Raw genomic sequence first — 21,540 nt, 5'->3', positions numbered from 1 at the left:
AACCCACACAAATGGCTGGACACAAGGGCTGAGGTGTTTTGGGTCAAGGCCAGCACCATGGCCATGGCATTTTCCCTAGCCACGGCCATGCTCGCATGATTGTTGTGGCTCACCTCGAAGGGGAATTCTTTAAGCCATTTTTTTTATCTCAAAAATGAGGCTTTCTTTACTTGCAGAAATGGCTTGAGCTTGGGTTTTTGTGCTGCATGGCCGCCATAGCACTGGCCAACAAGGTATTTAGGCATTTGATTTTGTTTCATTAGAGTTGGAAAGTCTCTTCTTTTGTAAAGATGGACTTTTGTAGTCAAGTCTCCACAGCCAATAAAAAAAAGTACAATAACGAACTTTGCACCACATTTGCAATTTCGTGGACTGAGTGAAGCATAACACAGGCAGCTATAAAACCCTTGTGGCACTGTAAAGTCCACGTGCTAATTGATTATATTAACCTTAATAAAATCAATTGATTAATCTTGAAATCATGAATTTATCAATCAACATTATCAATTCAATAGCATGAATTGATCAATTAAATCATGAACAGATCAATCAATTCATGAATTGATCAATAAACTCATGATTAGGTCATTTATAATTCAATTAATCTGTGATTGATTCAAATAAAACAGTCAATAATAAAGCACACTTTGTCCACTGTATGGAAGGCCATATGTTAACCGATACACTGGTTGATCTAGCTGTTTATAAAGGTCATGAAAACACACTGTATCCTAATTTAAGTGTTTGTGTTGGAGAAGTTTGGGGGTACCTCTTCTTGTTTTGTTGGTAATAAGGAGCTGTTAAGTCTTTGATTATATACAATGTAAAATATCATTTAGCTTCTTTTAGAGCCTTGATCGCATAACAGGAAACGTTAATATGATCCTCTTTTTTACTGCACTGTCGTCTTTAAAGTCGTGCTGCAGATCAAAAACGTCTTCTACGATCATGCTTGCAACATCCTCAAGCTTCTTCACAGTCCGTTCTTCTAGGTGGTGTTGCTTAACTTCTTCTATTTGTTCTTGGGCCATTAATCCTTTGGTTTGTTCCATCGAACCACCAGAAACCTCGCAGAGAAACTTTGATACAGCTCGTTTGTAATCTTCGGTGTGGTGTCGCAAATGTGCTGTGGCGGACAACAAAAGCGAGTGAGCTTGATCCAGAGTGAAAGGAAACTAAAAACTCACCGACGTGATCAGACTCTTCCCAGTGAACTAAAGTCACCTTCTTGAAAGTTTGGCCTTGCACTTCGGAGACAAATTTTTCGATAACGTCGAATGGAGCTAAATCGTCATTTCTTGAACACAAGAACAAAGCCGGTGCCATTTCCTGCATGGACGACAATGAGATATACTTGCATGCGATACGAAAGTTCTACAATACCACGGCGGCGTAGAACGAGTCATTTAGCTCGACTCCCTGTTGCTCGAAATTGGAGCTAAACATAGACTCGAGAGCTCGGCCGCTCTTCTCCAGGCCAAACTTCACCGCGAAGTTGTTCCCCACACTGGTCCCAAGCATTCGCCTGGCGAAGCGAATCCCAGTCTCACTCACAAAGTTGATAGGAGTGGAATCGAATATGTAGCCTGCTGTGCAATCTCTCACAATCTTGTACTTTTCCTGAAGAAAAGAATTGAAATAAAACCGCCTTTAGCTGGGAAGAACTTTCAGCATACCATATCGCCCGTGAAACCTTGTGGACGTTTTCCTTGTAGAATCTGAGTGACCCGAAGACGATGATCGCAAAGGAATAAATGTAATGGAAAGGACACACCTGGATGATCATATATGTGCAAGCTTTCATGCCTCCAGAAAACGAAGTAAAAGTTACTGGCCTGGGCCTTTTGCTAAGCTCCTGCATATAAGAAAATGGTCTCAAGTTCATCCCTGGAGAAGGAGAATACCTCTACAAGCTCGTCCAAAATCTTCACAGCAATTGCAAGAGCTCGGGTGGGAAACCATCTACCAAAATGACGCAAAATCATGTCTGGCGACGAAAGAAAGAGATAAACAAAGCGAGAGCTTACAGATTGAGGAAATGCGCTTGACAAACGAGGCATTCCCAGCCAATTTCGTTGAAGAGATGGACGTAGGGCATATGATACCTCTTGTTGCTAAACATCCACGCCATCATCACTACCAATCCGCTGGAATCGCCGGCGCCGCGGCTCTTCTTGTCCCGGATCCAGTACCAGGAGCCCTGCCCGATCGATCCGCCCTGGCGGCATCGTCCCATTTCTCTCAAGCGAAGAAACAGTGACCAAGGAAAAGAAAAAATAGACCTAATTTTGATTGGCTTCGGAATTTTCAAATTTAGACGGCTAAGATTTGCCGATAGATTACGTCGGGGACTAGAACTTCCGGCGCGGAATGGCCAGCCAGCAACAGATCAAACAGTAAGCAATCGCATAAACCCTAGCTATCGGAGGCCGCGGCGGATGGACAATGTGGAATTGACGAGCGCGGCGGGAGGAGCGGCGGGGGGCGGCGCTGGAACGCATTTGCCGGAGAGGGAGTATCCATCGACGCAGGTGTGCTTGACGTGATCCGCCCAGTGCCTCGCCCAATGGACGCCCATCACCGCCACCACCACGATCACGAGGATGAGAAGGCAATAGATGAGCTTGCACGCCTTGCCCACGAAACACATTGCTGGATCCGGATGCCTGTGCTAGCAGAGAAAACCCTCTCGATCGATCGATCCCAAAGCCCTCTTTCCGGATTCTCGCAGACCTAAAAGCCAAATACTTTTAAGACGGACATGAGAATTCCAACGGTCACATGACTCGCGCGAAGAACATTTCCGGGCATATTCTTCTAGGTCTGGCTAGAATATATACGTAGGGATATACTGCGGCAGCATGACCTATCCCACTAGCCGGGGCGTGGAATTGTGCCAGGGGTGGTGTATAAAACCCCGCGCCGGCCCGGTAGAAATCTTATCTTTGCGCTTGGGGCAATGACGCAGTTCATGAGGTTTTACCGAGACGCGTCAATTGCTGGTTGAAAACTATTTCCAAACCCCCTCTTCGTGTCTCCTTCGGGAGGCCGTCGAGAATTTCTGGAAGGCCCGCCCTAGGCTCGGGCCTACAAATTTTAAATCTAAGTTGAAATCTTCGTCGGGAGGCCGTCGAGAATTTTTGGAAGCCCTAGGCAGGAACCAAAGGAATTTTAAATTAAAGTTAACTACTTTTCAACTTTGATTTAAAAAGTTTTTCGACTAATAGATCATTCAAATTTTTTGTTCTTATATCAATTACACTCCTACATCGATGTTAGGGTTAACTACTTTTCAACTTTGATTTAAACTTTCTTTCAACTAATAGATCATTCTAATGACAAGCCAAGGTTTTTGTTCTTATATCAATTACACTCCCACGTCGATGTCGATCACGATCGTAATCTAACGCTAGCGAACGAGATATTCAAACAAAAAATATCAAGGAGAAAATCGATGTCAACTTAACGCCATTAAACAAAGGGAGGGTGATTCATACTTCTTGTAATCAGAAGAGGCGGATCCGGAAGAGCCAGGGCAGGAGCAAGATGACGACGATGAAGGCGAGCACAAAGTTGCAAATGGGCCTGTGCTGCCAGAAGCTGCGTGGGCGATGGGGATCGCCCGCCCGCTCGAATATGGAGTCCGATTGCTCGTCGCTGTGTCGCCCGCAGCTCGAATCGTCCGCGCCAGCAGCCACATTGTGGGCGAGCTGGCCACAGATCTCGCAGTTCCTGCAAAACCAGCAAACAAATCCTTAGAACGCGGGAGAAACACGCAAGAACAGCCCAATAAACTAGAACATAAACCCTAAAAACCGGGGAAGCAGGGGAGGCACTCGGGCTCGCCGATCCGGCGAGACGAATTTCCTGCCCTGCGCAATTGGGTCCGGCTGGGATGATGATTGCCGCGGACCCAAATCGGGGATTCCATTAATTCAATGCTGGATTGAATCGCGGCGGGGGACACGAGGAGCAAAAACTCTTTTTTTCTAAGTCTCGTACCTGTTGCCTTTGATCTTGAACCAAGTCTCTGCGCAGCGGCGGTGCGCGAATGCTAGATCGTCCTTGCACGCGCAGCCGAGCTCAATTGGGCTGGAGGCGATCCCCTCGTCGACTGGATCGCCTGGATCCTCCTCGTGATCGCTGGAGCGCTTCAGGCCGAGCGAGAGATGGCACACTCTACAAATTCTGGCGTCTTCCTCGTCCCCACCACCGAGGGGCTGCGGTGGCTTGTGTTCTTCAAAACCCCCTTTCGTCGGTGGAGGCGGAGGATTTGTGGAGAGGGATTGGATCTCTATTGCCACGAATCCCCCCTCTGGATCCTGCGCTTTTGATCCGGCCGAGACATCACCGATACTTGGCGCTGGTAAGGACAAAGATGTTGATTCCAGCTCCTGGCTGGGAGATCTCCCGATCTTCTCCTTCCTCTCATCCAATTCTTCCACTGCATGCTGCAAATCTGTGGCATTTTCCTGCCGGGAATCACCCATAAATCCCTCTTCAGCAGCACGCAAGCATCGATCGATTCCTCAAGAACACGCAAAGAGGAGGAGAATCAATGCTTCTCGCGTCGTTGTGGTTCCATGTAGCGAGATAGAGAGAATATTCATCCCCTATCCAAGAGAGCAGAGCGAAAAAAAAACTACCTCGTCAAAATAGGGAAGGAAAATAAATAGCAGTAGATCTACCCACACAGCACCCTAATTTGTACCTCTTCCAAGAGGACTTATTTGGAACTCTTTCTCTGCGTATAAACTTAGGAAAAGCCGCATTATTAACTTTAAACCCACCACGTAGATTCCGTGCATTTCTTCCGTGTCACGGAATAGTACGTGAGTACAACACGCCTTTCGTACGCTCCTGTTAAAGTCCCTGTCTTGTTTTGTCCAGAGCGAGCCAAAAACAAAAGCTAAGCTGTTTAAAGAAAAAAAAAACCAAAAAAACCAAAGAAGATTCCTGGACTGTCCCTGTTGTTGCAATGTTGATCGTCCCTGTGAGCGAGCTGGAAAGAAATGGATTGGAAAAGCTTCGATCGAGATTTTAAGTACCTCCCTGGGGCGATAGCAATGAAAAGTTTTATAGCTTGAGCAAATGTACCCGGAAGAGCCACGGTAAGAACGGGATAACCACGCACAGCGACAGCAGCAAGTTGCAAAGAGCACGCTTGACGGTGTAGGAGTTCTCCTCTTGCATCTCCACATTGAGCTCCACGCTCATGACGAGATGATCGGGTCTTCGAGCGATGGCGCGATCAAAGCTTACGTTCTCGGCGGCCCGGCCGCATATCTCGCATGTCCTGGAGTAAGGAAAACTTCAACAACACTAGAGAAATGCGAAGAAAATGAGAGCTTTGAGCTTGCTTACTTGCTGCCCTTGATCGTAAACCACGTCGCTGCACAGCGTTGATGAGCGACCGCTAGCTCGTTCTTGCAGGAGCAGCCGAGCTCGATCGAGACATCGGCCTCGAGTGGAAGATGGCACACTCTGCAAACTCTGCCTTCTGCTGCTCCATTGGACTCGAGACTGTCCGGGCGTCGCTCGTGTAGCCTCTCTAGTTCTTGCTTAATTGCTGATGGAGCCGTTTCGTCCACATCTACGGCAACAAAATCCTGACTACACTGCTCGACCTCGGATTTCCTGGCCTGTCTGGTCTCGTTTTCTTCAGGCTCTGATATCATTACTGTCTTGTCACTTGAGAGATCCAAATTTCTTTCCCTTCGAGTATGTGTGTGTACCTCGGGACGCTTTCAGGATAATCGCCTAGTTAGCATTCCTCCATCTGATTCCTGACGAATGAACAGGAGCAAACAAGAGCATTTAGTCCAGAATATTGCAGAGCGACAAACAAAACTATTTCACCCAATTCTTGCCTCTTTGTGTTCAGAGCTTAATTCCAGCGACAACTTGGTAATTACAAGAACACGTGGTAAGCTCTAGCCCCGGAAAGAATCTTGTACCTCGCTCATAAAATGTTAGCGGCTTCCGGTGTAAGCAAGCTGACATTCACGTCAAAACACTGGGAGGTTCCAACAAGGCGTTTTCGTGTCAGATAAGCTTAGACTACAGCGTGTACCTCGCTTTCACAATATCGCCTTTGACCAATAAACCAGTGCTGAAACTCTTCAAAATAAGAGCCACATATCGCATCGCGTATTGCTTGGAAAAACGAGAGGTAGTGGTGAATGTTATGCCTGCAAAGGAATAACGTCAACGCAAGCTCCAGAAAATTAGGAAAAGAAAGCCTACATGTCAAGCAAAGTTTGAGCAACCATCTCGTGTGTGTTTAGCAAGTGATTGATGTACGCTCTCGTGTGCTTTTGGCATGTATAGCAGGTACAACCGGGCTTGAGGGGAGTCACGTCGCATCTATAAGCATCAGCCACACTTTAAGCCGGAAAACACTATCTAGGACATAACGTAAGTTGGACATATAGTAATACCTGTAAGCTATTGATCGGAGGTTTATTTTCGTGAAGTCTGCACCGAGCTCGGCTCCATCTTCCAGAGAAAATTTCCACGGCTTTTCGTCCATCGACAGTGGAAAGGTCATTGCATAGCCTCCTTTGGTCAGTGTATGCGGGTAGGTGCTGTCGAAGATATCGACACCAGTAGAGACTGCTTGCAAAATTTCCTCTGGCACAATGGATTAGTCACACAAGTTGGAATGCGATAAATCATCGATATACCTGGCATTCCCAGGCCACTGATAATTCGTGGAAGGTCTTTCGGCAAGCAATCCTAGAGAGCACAGAAAACACCTCAAACGCCAGTTGCATGAATCAAAATCTATATCTATCAAATGATATCATTTAGCTTACAGTAACACTTTGCAGCAATGTCAAACGATCCTCTGGGCTTTCCCCAAGTCCAAAGCCGCCTATGAAAAAGCCTATAGTCAAGGAGTCATCACAAAAATGCAAAACGAATACAGAGACTAAGTTCTAGAATATGAAAATGTACTCGCCTGAGACGTTTCTCTTAGCAGTCTCTGAAGCAGATCGCTTTCGTTCTTCTATGCTTGCACCTCCTACAATGGTTCCAAAAGATGTATTTTCGCCAACCTACAAACCATCATACTAGATTACTAAGTAAAATACTTGTCCGAAGTCATACAGATTGCAAACCAAGGCATTTATCAAGCCACTGCAGAGTCCGATCCACTGAGAGCTTATTCCGCCTTTGGGAAACCCAGGTGGGAAGCTCGTCCGCTATTGAAGCCCACACATTTGGCTTCAATGCGTTGACAAGTTCCATGTACTTTGCAGGACCAATCTAGTTAAAAAATCCCACCAGTTAAAACGGATCAAATAAAAGAACCAGCGTCGTGATGCTCACCACACGGCGACCGGACGATGTATTAAAGGCTGCACCAAGTTTGGTGTTCCCTTCTCCGTCGGGTTCGCTTACGATTGAGTCTCTGGCGAGGGACACAAGGGCGTTGCCTTGCAAGTTAAGTAGCTTGTGTCCTCCACCAATTTCATGGATTGTGCTCACTGGTGGACCTTCAAGGCTTGGAAAGAAAAAGAAAATCATGGAAAGAAGACTCTATCCAGCACTGACAACATCACACAAGCGAAGCGAGCGAGCGAGCAAGAAATCTATGAATGCAAATGGAGAAGCAAGCAAGAAAACACAAACCTATGAATGCCAAATGAAAACACCACGCACAAGCGAAACAACATCAATGCGGGGCTTACAAATGCACTGGATTGACGTGAAGAACGCGCGCATCTGGATGGAGCTCCGGCAGCAAATCCGTAGAGACAAACGATGGCAAACCTCGGCGCGTGGAGAGCAGCAGGCACGGCGTGTCCACAGGCGCCAGCGCCGCCCCAAAATTCATGACGCCACAGCGCGCGCCATCGCCTCCTCCCGCCTTGAGCGCAAACCTCATCACTAAAACGCCAAACCCTAACCTCTAAAAAGGAAACTCCAACGGTCCTCGTGGTCAAAGCATATCCGTCCGATTCGATAAATGCCAAATATTCGCCATTGCGCGATTAGGGTTTGTGGATCCGGGGTAGGAATGCCCGCGCAGCTGAAGCGCGATGCCATCGTCTCCAGGGAAGAAGCTCCCCGCGCTGAGATTCCAGATTTACAGGGCCAGGGCGGTGTGCTTGCGATCGGGCGCGGGGATTTTCGCGGCGTTTGTTCTTGGTGTGCTGCTAACGCTGCTGGTGGCGCCGGGGAGATTCGGCTGGGGGCCAGCGCCATGCCACCAGGTCGAGGATACGTTTCGATCCTCCGAGGCGTGGAGGTCGGGTGTTCTCCAGGAGCCGCTGGAATCGAGGCCAAAGGTTTTGGGCGTGGTTGGGATCCAGACAGGGTTTGGATCGCGAGAGAGGCGCAAGGCGCTGAGGGAGACTTGGATGCCTGATTCTCCGGAGGGACTGGTTTCGTAAGTTCGTGCTCGTTTTGCTTTCTTCGGTTAGATGTTTTTTTTCCGATTTGCTTTCCAGCTTACAGCAATCGACAGGACTTGCCATACGATTTATCATTGGACACACAGCTGACAAGAGAAAAATGGAGGAGCTGGAGGAGGAGATCGAAACTTACAAGGATTTTATACGCATCGATATCGAAGAAGAATATTTGAAACTCACACACAAGACGTATGCTTGCTCAAAGCTTGTTTTTTCTTTTTCTTTTATGCCATGTTCTTCCATGCGCAGGCTAGCGTATTTCAAGGCCGCTTATATGCTCTTCGATGCCGAGTTCTATGTTAAAGCAGACGATGATATCTATTTGAGAACCGGTATGTTAAGTTGTTTTGACAATGCAAGTAAACATTTTGCTATTTCCTTTTTATTTTTCTTGCGCAGACCGGCTTGCAACTTTGCTAGCCAAGGATAGATCGACACCGAGAACATACTTGGGATGTATGAAGAAAGGACCTGTCATTACAGATTCCAGACAGAAGTGGTATGAGTCTTTCATAAATTTTCTATTTCGCTTACGCGTCTAGTTCCGCGGAATACAGGTACGAGCCTCTGGCATATTTACTTGGCAGCGAATACTTCTTACACGCTTACGGACCAATCTATGCGTTATCATCAGAGGTAGTCGCTGCTCTGGCTATTGCTCGCAATGATAGGTACCATGCTCGCTTCGCGTTTCGCGACTAATTGCAACCCTTTCTTAACAGCTTTCGCATGTTCACAAACGAGGACGTGACCTTGGGCTCTTGGATGTTGGCAATGAACGTCAACCACGAAGACAACCGAGCGCTGTGTGAACAGACGTGTACTCCGACCTCCATTGCCGTTTGGGACATTCCAAAGTGCTCAGGCCAGTGCAAATTCTTGCAAGCTTTATTTGAAAATGACTTTAACTTTACACTTACAACTTTTCTGCTTGACACAGCAGGGCTGTGCAACCCCGAACAGAGGCTCAGGGAGGTCCATCAACTGGATGCCTGCTCCAGGAGCCCCACGCTTCCAGATTAGTCACACAACGACAGGTATGGGCCGTTGCTGTCATTTTGAAGACCAAAAATATAAATATCTTTCTTACAAGAGCTGTCGTGTTGTTACAGCCAAATTCTGCTCCAGGATGCTATTTCCCTCAGCTGTCGTTTTTCTCCATTCTTCTCTTCCGTGAAGAGCATACAGACAGTCCAGAAGATTGCTGGCGTTTTGCGGTGAGTAGAACAGTGAACAGTATTCTACTACCAGATGTGCATTAAATTCGACACACTTTCTACACAACTTTCGTTCGCACGTCTCTACTTGCTTGTTGTCGCAGTGTTTCGATTGATGCTCGCATCCTGCAAAATTATTACACATAAGAAGAGCTTCATTCGTGCGAAGAAAGACTTACGATGTTCCAACGTTCTTGAAAAACTTCCCCGCGTCGCGTCGTAAGTCCTCTATGATCGTCTCTGCTTTTCTAATATCTTCGTGTGTTGGTGTTATTTAATAGTGCGCGTCCTTGCTCTTCCTTGCCGACGGAGTTTATTCTCTTCCACTGGAGTCTTCGAGGTACTCTCCACTAAATCTTTGGTCTTGGACTTGGACTGCATATTGGAGGTTCCACAGGACGTCTTCCATCGAGGGCCTGGCGGTGAGGTCACTCGACAGGCACTTTGCAGCAATCTCCAGCACCGTCGACAGAGAATCCTCGGAACAAGTTCCCGAGATCGCCGAGTCCACCATCTCCGTCCGAAACACACTGTCCGTCAGCATCATCTCCTGGAAAAGAAGCAAGATCTAAGTCCTCCAGATAGAAAACGAGGAGGAGGAACTTACGAGCTCTTGGACTTTGGGTTTCATGGCCATGGGATTGTCTACGGTTGGTGGTCTCCCGAGAACAATCTCGAGTAATGTAAGTCCAAAGTTATACACATCTCTCTTGTCCGTGGCCAGCTTCCTGGAAAGAAAAAAAGAAAAGAAAGAGTGAGAGAGAAGAAACGAATGGAAACTTTCCTCCATACCTGTTACTGTGATCCAAATCGATGTATGTGACAGCGTTGTGTGTGAAAACATGCTGCGATCAATCCACAAAGTTGGTATAATCACAAGAACTTTGGAAGAATTACTTACGTCGGATCCATACGACTGGTACGACTCGCTCTCGGGATGCCTGGCTAATCCAAAATCGCTCACTTTTCCTACAAAATTGTGATCCAGCAAAATGTTCGTGATCCTCACGTCGTTGTTGAAAATCCCCGGCACGACGCCCGTGTGAAGGTAGTGTATACCCCGGCCGGCGCCGAGAGCCGCGACCAGCCGGTTTTGCCACGTTAAAGACTCCTTCAATTTTCGCTCTGGACGATCCACCAAGAGTGAGTACTGGAAAGTTTGCTAGAGAAAAGATGGAACTAGGAAAGGAAACTTTGCTAGAGAAATGATGGAAGTTGGAAGAGAAAACTTTGCTATAGGAAGGATGGAACTTTGGAAGAGGAAACCTTGCTGGAACCATTCGAAGAGGAAACTTTGCTAGAGAAACGATGGAACTTTTGGAAGAGGAAGGTAAAAATGGCAGGACTTACTGAAGAGATGGCTGCGAAGAGTGCCATTATCGATGAACTCGGAGACGAGGTAGAGCCGCCGGTGCTGGGGTCCATCCTTCTCTCGCTCGAGGCAGTAGCCAAAGAGACTGACCAAGTGCCTGTGTCGGATCCTCGACAGGAACTCCAAATGTGCCTTGAGCTGCTTCATCTCCTGCCTCGAATCGATAACCAGGCATTTGATCGCGACCAGCGTTCCATCGTCAAGCTTTCCTCTGAACACCTGCGAGGAAAAGTCCGGCTTTTTAGTCCTGGAAAACTATGATCGAGAACTTTGTTCCTACCTTTCCATACTCGCCCTCTCCAATGAGTAAACCTTGGCTGAATCGACTCGTGGCCTCTTCCAGCTCCAGCAGCGAGAAAACCCGACATTGGTTTGGTCCGGTTGCTCCGACAGTCCCGGATTGAGCCAAGTATCCTGCCAAAAACGCTCAAGAACAATGAATGGAAAGCACAAGCTAAAAGAACTTACTCGTGCTATGGAGGAGCTCCACGGGAACTCCCACCGAGGCCGTATCAGCACACGAGTTGTTCGCACAAGTAGCAGCCGCATGCTTGAGCTTGAGCTTCCCTCTCTTGGAGAAGCGCAGCAGTATCACCAGCAGTAAAGCCATGGCAGCACCCACGGCCATGACTCCGCCGGCGATCCCAGCTACAACGCCACCTTTCCACCGCCGCTTGGATCCACCAGAAGAAGAGCCCGGTCCCCCACTTCCACCATCGCCAGAGCTTCCGCCACCTCCACTCCCACCACCACTTCCAACCGGTATCATCCTCTGCGCCTTGAGACAATACTCTTGCGGCTGCTGCTGCTGGAGCTGGATCTCCTGCCCGGAGAAGCAGTTTTCCTCGACATGCAACGTGATCCTCCCGGACCGCAGCTCCGCGGGGACCTCCCCCATCAAAAGATTCGTGGAGATGTCCACGTATCGCAGCCCGCTCGCCAGCGTCACAGCACTGGGAAGAGTCCCGGACAGCCGGTTGTGATCCAGCACCAGCGTCTCCAAACTTTGCAGCGAGAAGATCCATCCCGGCAGCGCCCCGGGGATGGAGTTGAGCGAGAGGTTGAGGAGCTTGAGCTGGGAGAGGCCGCGCAGGCTGTCCGGGATGGAGTCGGAGAAGCGGTTCCTCTCGAGGTTGGCGGAGACGAGGCCCTGGCCGAGGCCCGGGAAGGAGGGGCCGAGCTGGTTCCCGGCCAAGTTGAGAGTGCGCAGGCTCGCCACCCGGCTCAAGTTTGGTACGACGCCGGCCAGGAAGTTGTCCGAGATGGAGATGGTCTCCGCCACCCTCATGTTGGAGATGGAGTCCGGGAGCGCGCCGAAGAGCAAGTTGTGGTCCATGTCGAGCGTCTTGAGGCTGGCGAAGAGGGAGATTTGCGAGGGGATGGTGCCGGCGATCTGGTTGTGCGAGAGCTGGAGGGTGTCGAGGTTGGGGAGGACGTTGAGCGCGGTGGGGAAGGTCCCGCGGAGGATGTTGTTGTCGAGGGCGAGCGACTGGAGGCTGCCGAGGGAGGCGAAGCGGTCGGGGATGGAGCCGGAGAGGAAGTTGGAGCTGAGGTTGAGGAGCTCGAGCGAGCGGAGGTGGTCGAGGCTGGCGGGGACGAGGCCCCAGATGCCGAGGGAGACGAGCGTGAGCGTGCGGAGGTCGGGGAACTTGACGAGCGTGTTGGCCAGAGTGATGATCGAGAAGTCGTCCGGGAGGCGGACCTGTGGAAATGCATGGGAAACTTGTTTAGTGGTGACCAAAGTTTCGTTTTTGATCGAGAAGAACGACAGAGTTTTGTGACAAACAAGTGAGTAAAAGTTTACGTGAGAAGCAAAGCAAATCAATGATCAGGAAGAACATCTAGATCGAGAAGAGACAAAGTGAGAGTTCTGTGAAAAACAAGCCAGAAGGAAGTTCCCATAAGAGTTCTTACGTAGCAAATCAATGATCAGGAAAACATCATCGTCATTCGAGTATGAGAAACAAACCACAGTCGATCGAGTGGACACATGCAAGAAAAAACACATTTTGAGAGTGGACTCTTTCAAAGATCTCTTCGCAGAGTTGCACGCAAGCTCGTGGAAAAAACAATGGATAAAATCGAACCGCATACGTAAAAGAACGATCATGAATCCGAAAGAAAGAAATATCAATCGACTAAAACGTGGTTCTCAAAAGAATTCCACGGAGAAGATCACTCATCAAGTGAAAATCTTACCTTTGAACGGAGGAAAAGAAAAGAAATATCACCATCAAGAGGCAGGTCATCATCCGCCATTCATGAAGAAAAAGATGAAAGAGATCACATCATCAAACCATCATCACCACCATCATAGGCAAAGAACACAAACCAAGGCAAGCCAAATCACTACTAGCAAGGAAAACTAAGCAAGAAATCCATCCAAGAACACAAGGACGAGAAGGAGAAGGAGAAGAAGAAGAAGATCGGGGTTTTGAATCGGCCCACCTGTGATTCCGTGTAGTTGGCCGACTCCTTTTGCTCCACCGTGATTGGAAGCTTGTCACCCACAATCTGGAGCAAGATCACGGTCTGGGTTCCCGACTGATCCGCGTAGGCGCACGAGACGTTGAGCATCGGCGATGGCGGCAGCGAGCAAAACGACGTGTTGGCGCTCCACCCGCCCAGCGCCGATGGATCCCCCAGGAGCTTCTGGAGGCGCAGCAGGCTCTGGGTCTGGGATCCTGGCAATGCCGCTCGCCCAAGAACCGCCCAGAGGACGAGGAGCTCAATCACTGCCGCGACGAGCATTGTAGGCGCCCGCCGCGCTCGATGGCGGCGATCCAGGCTACGAGATCTCGGCGTCATCGCCGCCCCCATCGCGAGCCCAGGGATCGCGACTCCGCTGTGGAGGAGCCATGATTCCTCTTCTCAGCCCATCTCCATTTTTCCCCTGTTCTATCAATCCCGCATCCCCTGCTGCTCGATCGGATCCATTTCCTACCTGCGCCGCCCAATCGCGCTCGAGGGTTCATCGATCCGGCGGCGCTGCGATGTGGGTCGCGCCCGGATTGCGCGTCGCCCGCGACCCACTTGGAGGAATCGCTCACTCTCTTCTTGTCCTCCTCTCCCTGTCTATAAAGCGACGAGGAGAGGTGCCGAGCAACACTGGCTTGGAATCGATATGCCAACAAACAAACAATGCTGCTGCACGGGCGAGGCTTTGACAATGACACTGAGCAAGAAATCGAGGAGCAAAAAAGCTCCGCTCCCTCGACCGAAAAATGGGCAAATGGAGAGATTTTCCCCCTTTCCCCAGGGGTAACAAAAATCTTCTCTTCCGTGTGAGAAGAAGGATCCAGGCAAAAACCCGGCACGCACGTCGGTAAGTGGAATTATTTTACCGCGCGTTAACATCTCTTGTTCTTGTGGCTTGTCATACCGTACAAGGCCTTTTCGATTTGAAAGGATCCTTTGTTCCGTAGCGGCGTGATTTTTTTTTTTCTTTCTTTCGCTTAATCAGCTCGCCGGTGGCCAATCTTGACCTTTGGAATATTTGGTACAAAGTTTGGCAAGCTGTCTGTGAGCGTCGGTGACGAACATAGACAAAATTGTCAATACGGACGCCCTGTAAATCGGCCAAACTCTGCTGGCTATGAAACCAGAAGAAACTACCTTTCCTTCCTTCTGGTTTTTCTTCCTTTCCATCTTTTGTTGGCAAGCTCAAGTAGTTCGGCATTTAGATCTGGAGAGAAAACATCATAAGCTCCATAACTTTCACAATGGCGATGCTTGCTAATTGCAATCATAACATGTTACCCACAGTCGTTCGATGGAGACTCGAGAACTGAACGTCTCGCATCGCATCACAGCTTTTCATTATCATACCCCACATCGCTGTTCCACTCCTGTAAGAACAACGTACGGTTGATTATATTAGAGTCCAAGTAAAGGAGATAAAATAGGTAGAATGAAAGGAGATCACACTTACCGAGCCATCTCCATATCGTATGACCTTCTCCGGTGTGATTTGCAGAGTAGAATTTCTTCGGACATTCAGAAGACAACCGGCAAACATCACTGTAGCCTCCTCCATTGCCTCCAAACTGCGGGATAAAGAGAAAACGAAAACGTTTGAGAACGGCTCAAGCAAAGCTCAGCGCGTCAGGCCCAAAAGAAGGACAGGAAGGCATAAAACTATGTACAAATTGCGACTTCTTACCTCGCAGCCCGACGAAAGTGGCTTTGTTTACATAGGTAGACCACCACCACGAACGGGAATCTGCATCAAAGTACTGCCTCGCGATAGCAGCTTTACTTCTTTTTTTTTGGTGTGTGTTGTGATGCACCACTCACCAGCAAAGCCAGTCCACTCTCGAGCATCCAACTGACGTACTCATGACGAATCCGGTCCATCCCGAAGCTTTCATCTGTTCACTCGCTTTAAGTATCGGGTACACAAACAAACAGCTTACCTGTAAAGCACGACAATGCGAGTTTTAGAAGGACCTGCGAGGAAAAGCTAGAAAATTTACCTGGTACAGATGCAAGCCCGGTTCAGCAAAGATGTTGACGTCGGAGAAACTCTACGCTCCAACTGGAAGGGAAAAAGAATAAACTCGTTGCTTGTTTGATCCATTGTCGCCTCCTGCAAGCATGAGCTCGTGTGTCAGGACAGGCAATCTTTCTGGGAGTATAAAACAAACGTTGGGATCTTGGGGAAAATTTATGGCTAACGACAAACTCAAAGGTGGCTAAGATGCCTGGAGCGCTTGGACTGTAATCACAATGCATGGCATAAACAGACACTATGCAGCAGATATTCAAGTCTAGGAATCGTACCATCCAACGGCTCCCTTATCGCTGGTAGAATGTTTCTCGCTTTTCAAGTTAACCTGGAAGGAACAAGTGAATGTGGTCAAGGACCAAAGCGCTAGCCCAGTCGCCGGGGGAAGGAACGAACGCTTCGAGAGGCAAAACAAGTTTACATGGGAATAAGAAACGAAACTTAACTCTACGCAGGTAAAGAGTTTCAAATCTTCAGATGGTCTCCCGGGGAGAAAAAGTCGACAGTGCTTTCGGCCACTCTGAAGTGTCTCCGGACGTTCGCTTGCTCGGTCGAGAAAACATCTCGATACTCCACGGTAATCTGCAAAGCACACGCACTGGATCATGAAACTTCCCTACACGAAATGAAAAGAAAAGAAAGCGAGAGAGACCTGGCCATGAACGTCGGATGAATGCCCGGTGCTTAAAGGCTCCACGCGAACTGTGACGTTGGAACTATGCTCCAGCTCCAGCACGAATGCCAACGATTCATCCTCGGCATAGATGTCCTCGTGTAGCAACATCACGACGGAACATCCCTGAAAGAACGAGAGAGAAAAGAAGAAAGGTAATGCCTACAATTGCACGGAAAAAGAACCTTTTGCTTTCCACACGCTAGTGCTCGACAGTAATGTAGAAAATCTAGAACGCGATTTCTGGAACCTTGGACGATCACTTCCAGCAGAGCTACATCATCGATGAAAATGTATATCATGCCCGATGTATGTTTGACAGCTTCCTTGATCCGTTTGAACAGCAAGAAAAGAGGATTCTCGCCATCTTGCGCTGAAGGAATCAAAAGAGATAAAATGGACTGACAAAAAAAACTATAACTTACGAGCTGTGCAAGAGTACTTCCAAGTGCCAGGATCAGAGAATAGATCGATAAACGCTAACTGGCCCTTCTCCATACATGAAACGAGATTACATCCCTGTAACGAACCATTCGCAAAGAAATCTCTACATTTCCCAAGAAAACCTACTTGTTTCCTTGCAATCCTCGCGTAGTGAGGAAATGGAGCACCGAGCGCCACAAAAACCACTCTGGATCCATCGCTAGAAGCAGCCGCTCGGGCAACAAGAGCTTTCAGGAGCCAGTGGAGTACAAATCCACCAGACGCAGCGACACTGTCCTTGATCAGTACCCCACCGGCGCCCTGCTCGACAATCCCTTCGAGCACCATCGCGATAAACCCTAAACCTAGCACCATCCAACGCCCCTGTTTGAATTACTCCATCCGACGGCTGATAAGAGCCCGCGCAACAATCTTCGAAAAGTTTCTACACCAAAAGTCCAAGCTATCTTTCTTCCACGTGTGGTGTGGTGCTGTTTGGTAAATCGCCAAGAAATTTGATATGGTTTTGGGAATTGCGTGGACGTCTCGAATTGAGCATAAAACGCGAAGGCAGAGATCGATTTGGGCGAGAAATATATCAATCAAGTCTTGATATTGAAGAGTTAGTTTTTAAACGATGAAGAAGTATCTGTTTATGGTTTTGCTCCTGGCCACCCAGATCATTGCACAAAAGTTCCCGGCACTGATTATCTTTGGCGATTCAGTCGTGGATTATGGCAATAACAACAACTTCGCGATTCCTTTCACGATTGCAAGGGCAAACCATTCACCGTATGGAAGGCTCATCAACAATGGGGTTCCCACGGGCCGATATGCGGATGGCTACACACTCCCAGACTTCATAGGTAGAGTTCTCAAGTTTTAGATCTTGTTCTATGTTATAATCCTATGGATTTGTTTGTTCCCCAGCTTTGAGACAAGGTTATCAGCCTCCCTTGGCATATCTCGATCCAGCTTCGACATGTACAAATCTTCTTCGAGGCTCAAACTTGGCGTCCGGAGGTGCCGCAATAATCGACACAAACTCTTTGATTCTCGTGAGACAATTGACAATGAATTTCAGTTTATCTTCGTCTAATGGCTTTATTTCTTCTAGACACCGTACACCATGACTGTTCAGCTTGGTTGGCTACAAACATACATCCAAACCCTCAAAAACTGTGTGGGAAACACCCAGGCCAACTCCATCATCTCCAACGCACTCTACATCTTTAGCGTCGGATCCAACGATTTCTCCTACAAAAGCTTCAACCCGGCAGTCTCTGGCCTAAGCGACGCCCAGTACCGGCAGCTGCTCATAGACACGTACAGGAGCGAACTCCAGGTACATGAGTCTACAGTCCCCTGTGAACTCCGGGAGCATTGTCTAATTCCGCATGAACTTATCAGACTGCCTACAACCTTGGTGCTCGAAACTTCTTTGTGTTCTCTCTTGGTCCACTCGGCTGCACTCCAATCACCCTCACTCTCCAGTGCGGACCATATCCTTCAGCTTGCAGAAACAATTGCAACGAGACCACAAATCAGCTGGTTTACGCTTTCGATCTAGCGCTCCAGGCAATGCTCCAGAATCTCCAGAGCACTCTGGCCGGCTCCACCTTCTACTACAGTCTTGCTGCTTATAACGTTACCTATGATGCTGTGAAAAACCCAGGAAAATATGGTGGGCATTTGTCTGATGTTTCTGGTTGATTACTAAATCTTGCTTGTTGTGTGTAGGTTTGAGCGTGGTTGACAGAGGTTGCTGCGGCTTAGGCTACACAGAGATTGGCGATGGATGCAACGTGTACTCTTTTGGGACGTGCTCGAATGCGTCACCTTATATTTTCTTTGACGCCATTCATCCGACGTCCAGCTTCACACAGAAGCTGGCACCAGGAACATACACACTCCTAGGAATCTGACTAGTGGACATGTAGTTTTGTCTTGTACTTTAAAAATAAGTATACTAGAATATTCTAGCATACATTGAAGAAATAATTAAATATAGTTAATTAAATACAACTTCATAAAATTCTCTTCGGTAGAAAGTTCGTTTCTGAAATAATGTTTGGTAACTTTGACTTCTTCGATATAAGTTGTACCATATACCTCTTGCTATACGAAGGAAACAAGCAGCTATACATTTAGCGACCAAAGCCACTCTTTCCGCACGCGGCACCCCCTTTCCTTCAAATATGGAGACCCCAAAATCAACGCTTATCTTCCACCAATTTCTGTTTGGTAATCACCAAGTGATTATAGGCCCTATTAAACACCACAAAACTCATCACAACTAGCTGCAGCTGAATCCTCAATCTAGCACTAGCAGAGAATGAAGAAAGTTTTGAGCTATTTCGTTGCGCTTCTAGTGCTGTTTGCCGTGATCCAAACCTCCGCGCAAAAGTTCCCCGCCATTATAATCCTTGGTGATTCCATCGTCGACTACGGCAACAATAACAATTTCACAATCCCCTTCACCATCGCAAGAGCAAACCACTCGCCATATGGGAGGCTCATCAACAATGGAGTTCCAACCGGCCGGTATGCTGATGGATACACACTTCCAGACTTTATAGGTATATCTCCACAATATAATCTCGGTAGTATCAATAACAAACGTTTACTTAGCCTTGAGACAGGGTTATCAGCCTCCCCTGGCTTACCTTGATCCAGCTTCAACATGTACAAATCTTGTTCGCGGTGCCAACTTAGCATCTGGAGGTGCCGGGATCATTGATTCAAATTCTTTGATTCTTGTAAGCACATATTTCTTAGGCTTTCCTGCTTGTTTCATATAATTTTAACTTGTGTATCTTCCTTGATCACAGACACCGTACACCATGTCTGTTCAGCTGGGCTGGCTCCAAACTTACATCCGGAACCTCCGAAATTGTGTGGGAGGCACCCAGGCCAATTCGACCATCTCCAGGGCCCTCTTCATCTTTAGCGTTGGATCCAATGATTTCTCTTACAAGAATCTCAACCCGGCTGTCGCTGGCCTTAGCGATGCGCAGTACCGGCAGCTGCTCGTAAACACGTACAGGAACTTGCTCCAGGTATATGTCTATGCGTACGGACGCGTGAACATTTTGTCTAATTTCGTACCCATTTTTCTAGGCTGCCTACCAGCTTGGTGCTCGAAACTTCTTCGTGTTTGCACTTGGGCCACTCGGCTGCACTCCAATCTCCATCACTCTCCAGTGTGGAGCATTTCCAAATCCATTTTGCAGAAGGAACTGTAACGAGGCCACGAATCAAGTGGTGTACGCTTTCAATCTCGCGCTCCAGGCAATGATTCAGAATCTCCAAAGCACACTGGCCGGTTCAAAGTTCTACTTCACCGTTGATGCTTATAACGTTACCTATGATGCCGTGAAGAACCCTGCAAAATACGGTAAGTTGTTTCTAAAGGCAAAGTATCACACGACATTATCAACATCTTTGGTGGTTTCAAGGTTTGGGGGTAGTTGATAGAGGTTGCTGTGGATTTGGCTACACGGAGATTGGCGATGGATGCAATAGATTCTCGTTCGGGACATGCTCCAATGCGTCGCCTTTCATTTTCTTCGATGCCATTCATCCAACGTCCAGCTTCACACAGAAGCTCTCACCAGGAACTTACACACTCCTGGGAATCTAAGTAGTGGAATATTTTAGCATATTGTATATTCATTAAATAAATATAGAAATAATTAAATAAATAAAACTTAGCAAATTCTGCTAAAAGGATGTTTAAATTTGTGACCATATACCTCTTGTGACACGAAGGAAACAAGCAGTTTTACACATTAAAATAAAAGAGACTTTTTAGCTGCTTTCATGATTTCCGCACGCGGCATCAAATATGGAGACCCCAAAGTCAAGGCTTACCCACCAATTTCTGTTTGGTAATCACCAATGATTACAGATCCTATTAATCACCAGAAAACTCATCACAACTTATCTAGCACTAGCAGAGAATGAAGAAAGTTTTGAGCTATTTCGTTGTGCTTCTAGTGCTGTTTGCCGTGATCCAAACCTCCGCACAAAAGTTCCCCGCCATTATAATCCTTGGTGATTCCATTGTCGACTACGGCAACAATAACAATTTCACAATCCCCTTCACCATCGCAAGAGCAAATCACTTGCCATTTGGGAGGCTCATCAACAATGGAATTCCAACTGGCCGGTATGCTGATGGATACACACTTCCAGACTTTATAGGTATATTCTCCGCAATATAATCTCGGTAGTACAGACGTTTGTTTAGCCTCGAGACAGGGTTATCAGCCCCCCCTGGCTTACCTTGATCCAGCATCAACATGTACAAATCTTGCTCGCGGCACCAACTTAGCATCTGGAGGTGCCGGGATCATTGATTCAAATTCTTTGATTCTTGTAAGCACATATTTCTTAGGCTTTCCTGCTTGTTTCATGTAATTTTAACTTGTGCATCTTCCTTGATCACAGACACCGTACACCATGTCTGTTCAGCTGGGCTGGCTCCAAACTTACATCCGGAACCTCCGAAATTGTGTGGGAGGCACCCAGGCCAATTCGACCATCTCCAGGGCCCTCTTCATCTTTAGCGTTGGATCCAACGATTTCTCTGACGAGATGGAAGCCGCTGGCCTTAGCGATGCGCAGTACCGGCAGCTGCTCGTAAACACGTACAGGAAGCTGCTCCAGGTATATGGATGCGTGAACATTTTGTCTAATTCCGTACCCATTTTTCTAGGCTGCCTACCAGCTTGGCGCTCGAAACTTCTTCGTGTTTGCAATTGGGCCTCTCGGCTGCACTCCAATCGCCATCACTCTCCGGTGTGGAGCATCTCCAAATCCACCTTGCAGAAAGAAATGTAACGAGGCCACGAATCAACTGGTGTACGCTTTCAATCTCGCGCTCCAGGCAATGATCCAGAATCTCCAAAGCACACTGGCCG

The 21,540-nt window shown here is 47.9% G+C and overlaps 8 protein-coding genes and 1 non-coding gene across 17 annotated transcripts; 4 read left to right on the top strand and 5 right to left on the bottom strand.

Annotated features, from left to right (window-relative positions):
• Positions 1–783: 783 nt before the first annotated feature.
• Positions 784–2,775, bottom strand: LOC9658177. Its single transcript, XM_024683238.1, has 7 exons — positions 2,028–2,775; positions 1,905–1,962; positions 1,775–1,855; positions 1,677–1,718; positions 1,384–1,620; positions 1,188–1,329; positions 784–1,126 (listed from the first exon to the last, which is right to left on the bottom strand). The coding sequence occupies exons 1-7, from the start codon at positions 2,234–2,236 to the stop codon at positions 846–848; spliced, it is 1,050 nt and encodes a 349-aa protein (XP_024539006.1). The 5' UTR covers positions 2,237–2,775; the 3' UTR covers positions 784–845.
• Positions 2,776–2,941: 166 nt separating this feature from the next.
• On the top strand, positions 2,942–3,087 carry LOC112349223. Its single transcript, XR_002993328.1, has one exon. It is a non-coding gene; the product is annotated as a U4 spliceosomal RNA (small nuclear RNA).
• A 188-nt stretch (positions 3,088–3,275) lies between these two features.
• Positions 3,276–5,785, bottom strand: LOC112349155. Of its 3 annotated transcripts, none has more exons than XM_024682984.1 (4): positions 5,365–5,785; positions 4,003–5,296; positions 3,498–3,732; positions 3,276–3,409 (listed from the first exon to the last, which is right to left on the bottom strand). In XM_024682984.1, the coding sequence occupies exons 2-3, from the start codon at positions 4,488–4,490 to the stop codon at positions 3,507–3,509; spliced, it is 714 nt and encodes a 237-aa protein (XP_024538752.1). In that variant the 5' UTR covers positions 4,491–5,296; positions 5,365–5,785; the 3' UTR covers positions 3,276–3,409; positions 3,498–3,506. The 3 variants fall into 3 exon arrangements, with proteins under 3 accessions (XP_024538752.1, XP_024538750.1, XP_024538751.1); XM_024682982.1 differs by having other exon boundaries at positions 3,276–3,732; positions 4,003–5,002; positions 5,049–5,296; XM_024682983.1 differs by having other exon boundaries at positions 3,276–3,732; positions 5,365–5,668; positions 5,736–5,785.
• LOC112349137 lies at positions 5,077–5,678 on the bottom strand. Its single transcript, XM_024682940.1, has 2 exons — positions 5,386–5,678; positions 5,077–5,296 (listed from the first exon to the last, which is right to left on the bottom strand). Exons 1-2 carry the CDS (start codon positions 5,676–5,678, stop codon positions 5,077–5,079), a joined length of 513 nt encoding a protein of 170 aa, XP_024538708.1.
• Positions 5,786–5,853: 68 nt separating the features above from the next.
• Positions 5,854–7,897, bottom strand: LOC9653274 (queuine tRNA-ribosyltransferase accessory subunit 2). Its single transcript, XM_024682980.1, has 10 exons — positions 7,698–7,897; positions 7,336–7,510; positions 7,114–7,272; positions 6,965–7,061; positions 6,819–6,889; positions 6,687–6,738; positions 6,441–6,633; positions 6,247–6,366; positions 6,074–6,191; positions 5,854–6,016 (listed from the first exon to the last, which is right to left on the bottom strand). The coding sequence occupies exons 1-10, from the start codon at positions 7,892–7,894 to the stop codon at positions 5,963–5,965; spliced, it is 1,236 nt and encodes a 411-aa protein (XP_024538748.1). The 5' UTR covers positions 7,895–7,897; the 3' UTR covers positions 5,854–5,962.
• Positions 7,898–8,010: 113 nt separating this feature from the next.
• LOC9658176 (probable beta-1,3-galactosyltransferase 14) lies at positions 8,011–9,707 on the top strand. Of its 2 annotated transcripts, XM_024682981.1 has the most exons (8): positions 8,011–8,398; positions 8,460–8,612; positions 8,673–8,755; positions 8,823–8,922; positions 8,981–9,094; positions 9,146–9,288; positions 9,367–9,460; positions 9,536–9,707. In XM_024682981.1, exons 1-7 carry the CDS (start codon positions 8,049–8,051, stop codon positions 9,444–9,446), a joined length of 1,023 nt encoding a protein of 340 aa, XP_024538749.1. In that variant the 5' UTR covers positions 8,011–8,048; the 3' UTR covers positions 9,447–9,460; positions 9,536–9,707. The 2 variants fall into 2 exon arrangements, 1 of the variants encoding a protein (XP_024538749.1); XR_002993290.1 differs by lacking the exon at positions 9,536–9,707 and having other exon boundaries at positions 8,981–9,059.
• Positions 9,479–15,967, bottom strand: LOC9658175 (probable inactive leucine-rich repeat receptor-like protein kinase At3g03770). 6 transcript variants are annotated; one of them, XM_024682976.1, is made up of 15 exons: positions 15,795–15,967; positions 15,428–15,600; positions 15,309–15,382; positions 15,175–15,264; positions 14,944–15,058; positions 14,772–14,860; positions 13,461–14,697; positions 11,481–12,714; positions 11,293–11,426; positions 10,991–11,231; positions 10,542–10,765; positions 10,433–10,485; positions 10,248–10,368; positions 9,820–10,190; positions 9,479–9,766 (listed from the first exon to the last, which is right to left on the bottom strand). In XM_024682976.1, the coding sequence occupies exons 7-14, from the start codon at positions 13,830–13,832 to the stop codon at positions 9,954–9,956; spliced, it is 2,616 nt and encodes an 871-aa protein (XP_024538744.1). In that variant the 5' UTR covers positions 13,833–14,697; positions 14,772–14,860; positions 14,944–15,058; positions 15,175–15,264; positions 15,309–15,382; positions 15,428–15,600; positions 15,795–15,967; the 3' UTR covers positions 9,479–9,766; positions 9,820–9,953. The 6 variants fall into 6 exon arrangements, with proteins under 6 accessions (XP_024538744.1, XP_024538746.1, XP_024538747.1 ...); XM_024682978.1 differs by having other exon boundaries at positions 15,175–15,247; XM_024682979.1 differs by having other exon boundaries at positions 15,175–15,234.
• Positions 15,968–17,217: 1,250 nt separating this feature from the next.
• On the top strand, positions 17,218–18,650 carry LOC9653272 (GDSL esterase/lipase At5g22810). The gene is made up of 5 exons (XM_024683126.1): positions 17,218–17,481; positions 17,546–17,673; positions 17,733–17,960; positions 18,026–18,299; positions 18,356–18,650. Exons 1-5 carry the CDS (start codon positions 17,253–17,255, stop codon positions 18,538–18,540), a joined length of 1,044 nt encoding a protein of 347 aa, XP_024538894.1. The 5' UTR covers positions 17,218–17,252; the 3' UTR covers positions 18,541–18,650.
• Positions 18,651–18,950: 300 nt separating this feature from the next.
• Positions 18,951–21,505, top strand: LOC9658174 (GDSL esterase/lipase At5g03810). Its single transcript, XM_024682939.1, has 7 exons — positions 18,951–19,194; positions 19,247–19,374; positions 19,447–19,674; positions 19,736–20,012; positions 20,615–20,821; positions 20,913–20,995; positions 21,068–21,505. The coding sequence occupies exons 1-7, from the start codon at positions 18,951–18,953 to the stop codon at positions 21,458–21,460; spliced, it is 1,560 nt and encodes a 519-aa protein (XP_024538707.1). The 3' UTR covers positions 21,461–21,505.
• Positions 21,506–21,540: the final 35 nt, after the last annotated feature.

This window comes from Selaginella moellendorffii, unplaced genomic scaffold (genome assembly GCF_000143415.4).
Source record: "Selaginella moellendorffii unplaced genomic scaffold, v1.0 SELMOscaffold_36, whole genome shotgun sequence".
Classification (NCBI taxonomy): domain Eukaryota; kingdom Viridiplantae; phylum Streptophyta; class Lycopodiopsida; order Selaginellales; family Selaginellaceae; genus Selaginella; species Selaginella moellendorffii.
The sequence above is the reverse complement of the archived record's forward strand: the minus strand, read 5'-3'. Positions and strand labels throughout refer to the sequence as shown.